Source organism: Penaeus monodon, chromosome 11, assembly GCF_015228065.2.
Source record: "Penaeus monodon isolate SGIC_2016 chromosome 11, NSTDA_Pmon_1, whole genome shotgun sequence".
In the NCBI taxonomy this organism is placed as follows: Eukaryota; Metazoa; Arthropoda; class Malacostraca; order Decapoda; family Penaeidae; genus Penaeus; species Penaeus monodon.
In genome coordinates this window covers 30,016,917-30,019,416 of record NC_051396.1, presented here as the reverse complement: position 1 = coordinate 30,019,416, position 2,500 = coordinate 30,016,917, and the positions used below count along the sequence as shown (strand labels likewise).

Here is a 2,500-nt window from a genome sequence, read left to right as displayed (position 1 = left end):
TCCGGACTTCCGTCAGTGTAGGAAAAACCTCCACGAAAAGATTATGACCAAGATATCTGAACCAAAATGTAGTACAACCAGATACTATGTGTTAACTGTACTTTAATGTATTAGACACTTGAAGGCCAGTATTCTAAAGGGACAATTTTACTTTTGCAATAATAAGTTTCTTAAATAAATTGTAATGATAAGGATTATAATAATGATAATAATAAGGATAATAATGATAATAATAATAATGATAATAATAATAATGATAATAATAATAACAATAATAATAATGATAGTTATTATTATTATTATTATTATTATTATTATTATTATTATTATTATTATTTTATTATCATTATCATCATCATCATTATTATTATTATCAGTATTATCATCATCTTTATTAATAATACTATTGTCATTATCATTATCATTATTATCGTTACTATCAGTCTTCCTCCGTGTAATTACTATCTATAAAACGAAGAAGAAATGAACAGAATGGTTGTCACGAGCGCCGTGACTCGTGCATTTGTTTATTTCTTTTGTGAATATTTAATGATACCAATTTACAGCTAAAGATCTTAAGAAAAGAGCCTCGTGGGTGGCCATGAAGATTTAATGTCCTTGCTTTCAATAATCTGATGTTCGGATCAAATCTACTGCAGCGGAAAATGTGACGCTCGTTGTAGTTTTATGATTATTTACGTAAACTATGAATAAATTAGATGTTACATTTACTTTACTTCGATATGACATATTCTAGTTTCATAAAAAACTATGGCTTCATTGATCACTTCTTCGTCTATATCGTACGACCAAATCTAGATAAGAAAAGATAATCTGATAAAAAGATAAAAAGATAAAAAGTCAATAAAGAAAAAATGAAAAATCTTCGGTTCTGAAAAGAGCGACAAGATATTTTTTCTCTTAATGAACGCAACACTTCAAGTACAATGGGTTTTATATCGTAGATCTCCAGTTATTTGTAATAATAATAATAATAATAATAATAATAATAATAATAATAATAATAATAATAATAATAGAAAAGAAATTGCAAATTAATAAATAAAAATCAATAAAAATCAATTAAAATCAATAAATCACTAAGCAAGATTATCCGGAGATTAATAAAAAAGTGAAACTAATTAGAGAAGTAAACAAAGGAATATCTTATCAAGACACCACCCCATACCCGCCCACAGACTGGTCGTTGCTAAGCTGAAAATCATGGTGATGGTAATGATGTTGGTCATCATTACCATGACGTCTTCTCCTGCCATGTTTGTAGCTCCGATGCCATATGGTAAGAATGCAATCGAACTTTTATAATGATTTCTCATATCATATCTGAGTTTTTATTTGTCTAAATAAAAGATACACATTGCAATTTTTTAAAGTACTTAGTCTATAACCATCACCCTTTTCTCCACCATATAAAGAAAATGTAAGCCTTATATCCGATGGTCTGATTAATTACTGACAAATTTCCAAATAGTTTCGAGAGTATATGGCTCGATGACTTACATTGGAGAAGCAGTGACGGCAGTTCTCCGAGAATCTGGCCAGCTCGACTGTTCTCTCTTCTTGCTAATAGATGGCACCACTCTGCAGTACATCAGCGTATACACGGTACGTCCTAACACCTTGCTTTAATCTCTGGTGACCAATATGCTCTTCATACTTTGCCTGGTATTTATGCTATCTTTTTTTACAAACGTTCTTAATTCTACGTAGGCGAAATTGGTAGGGCGTTCAAAGGAAGCAAATAAGTAGATGAATAAATAAAGGGATGAATGAATAGATAGATAAATAAATAAGTAAATAGAAAAATAGATAGATTAGATAGAGAGATATATACTCGTATATAGATACATAGAAAGATAGATAAATTAGTAAATTAATAAATAAACGGCTAAATCAGTCAATAAATGATAAAAAAAATAAGTGAATATACAAATAACTAAACACATGAATAGATAAATAAATATGATGTTAGGTACACTTATCTATCGCTCCATCTATCTACTTACGAGATGAAGCCCATCAACAATACTAGGACTCCAAAATGAAATCATAAATCTCCTAAAAGAGTCAAAAATCCTTTCTATGTGAAAAAAGCCTTAAATCTTTCCCTGGAGTGTTTCATCTCTGACCTTCCCGGGAGCTGATTCAGTTTCTGTCCCGGAGATCCTTCTGTCTGCCTTCGCTATCCGTTTCCTTTTTACTTACGTTTGAGGAAGAACGTTTTTATTACGTTTTTATTACGGTTCTAATGTGGCAGTGTTTCGTTACATCTCTCTGTCTATTTTTCTATTTCTCTATCGATCTGTCTACGAATCTATCTATCTATCTCCCGGTCGAGCACTCTATCGATCTATCTGTTCATCGTCCAACTGTCTATCTATCTATCTGTCTGTCTATATAGTATCTATCTATCCTTCCATCTATCAGTCTATCAATCAATTTATCTATCTATTTATCTACCTCTTTATCTATCAATTTA

At 30.5% G+C, this 2,500-nt stretch overlaps 1 protein-coding gene across 1 annotated transcript in view; it reads left to right on the top strand.

Moving 5' to 3' along the window:
• The window catches only part of LOC119578542, a 14,461-nt gene that overhangs the window by 2,759 nt on the left and 9,202 nt on the right, over positions 1 to 2,500 (top strand). Inside the window, exons 4-5 of the mRNA XM_037926111.1 lie at positions 1,200 to 1,300; positions 1,493 to 1,626. Of these exons, the coding sequence (XP_037782039.1) occupies positions 1,200 to 1,300; positions 1,493 to 1,626 (235 nt within the window). The remainder of the gene's footprint in view (positions 1 to 1,199; positions 1,301 to 1,492; positions 1,627 to 2,500) is intronic.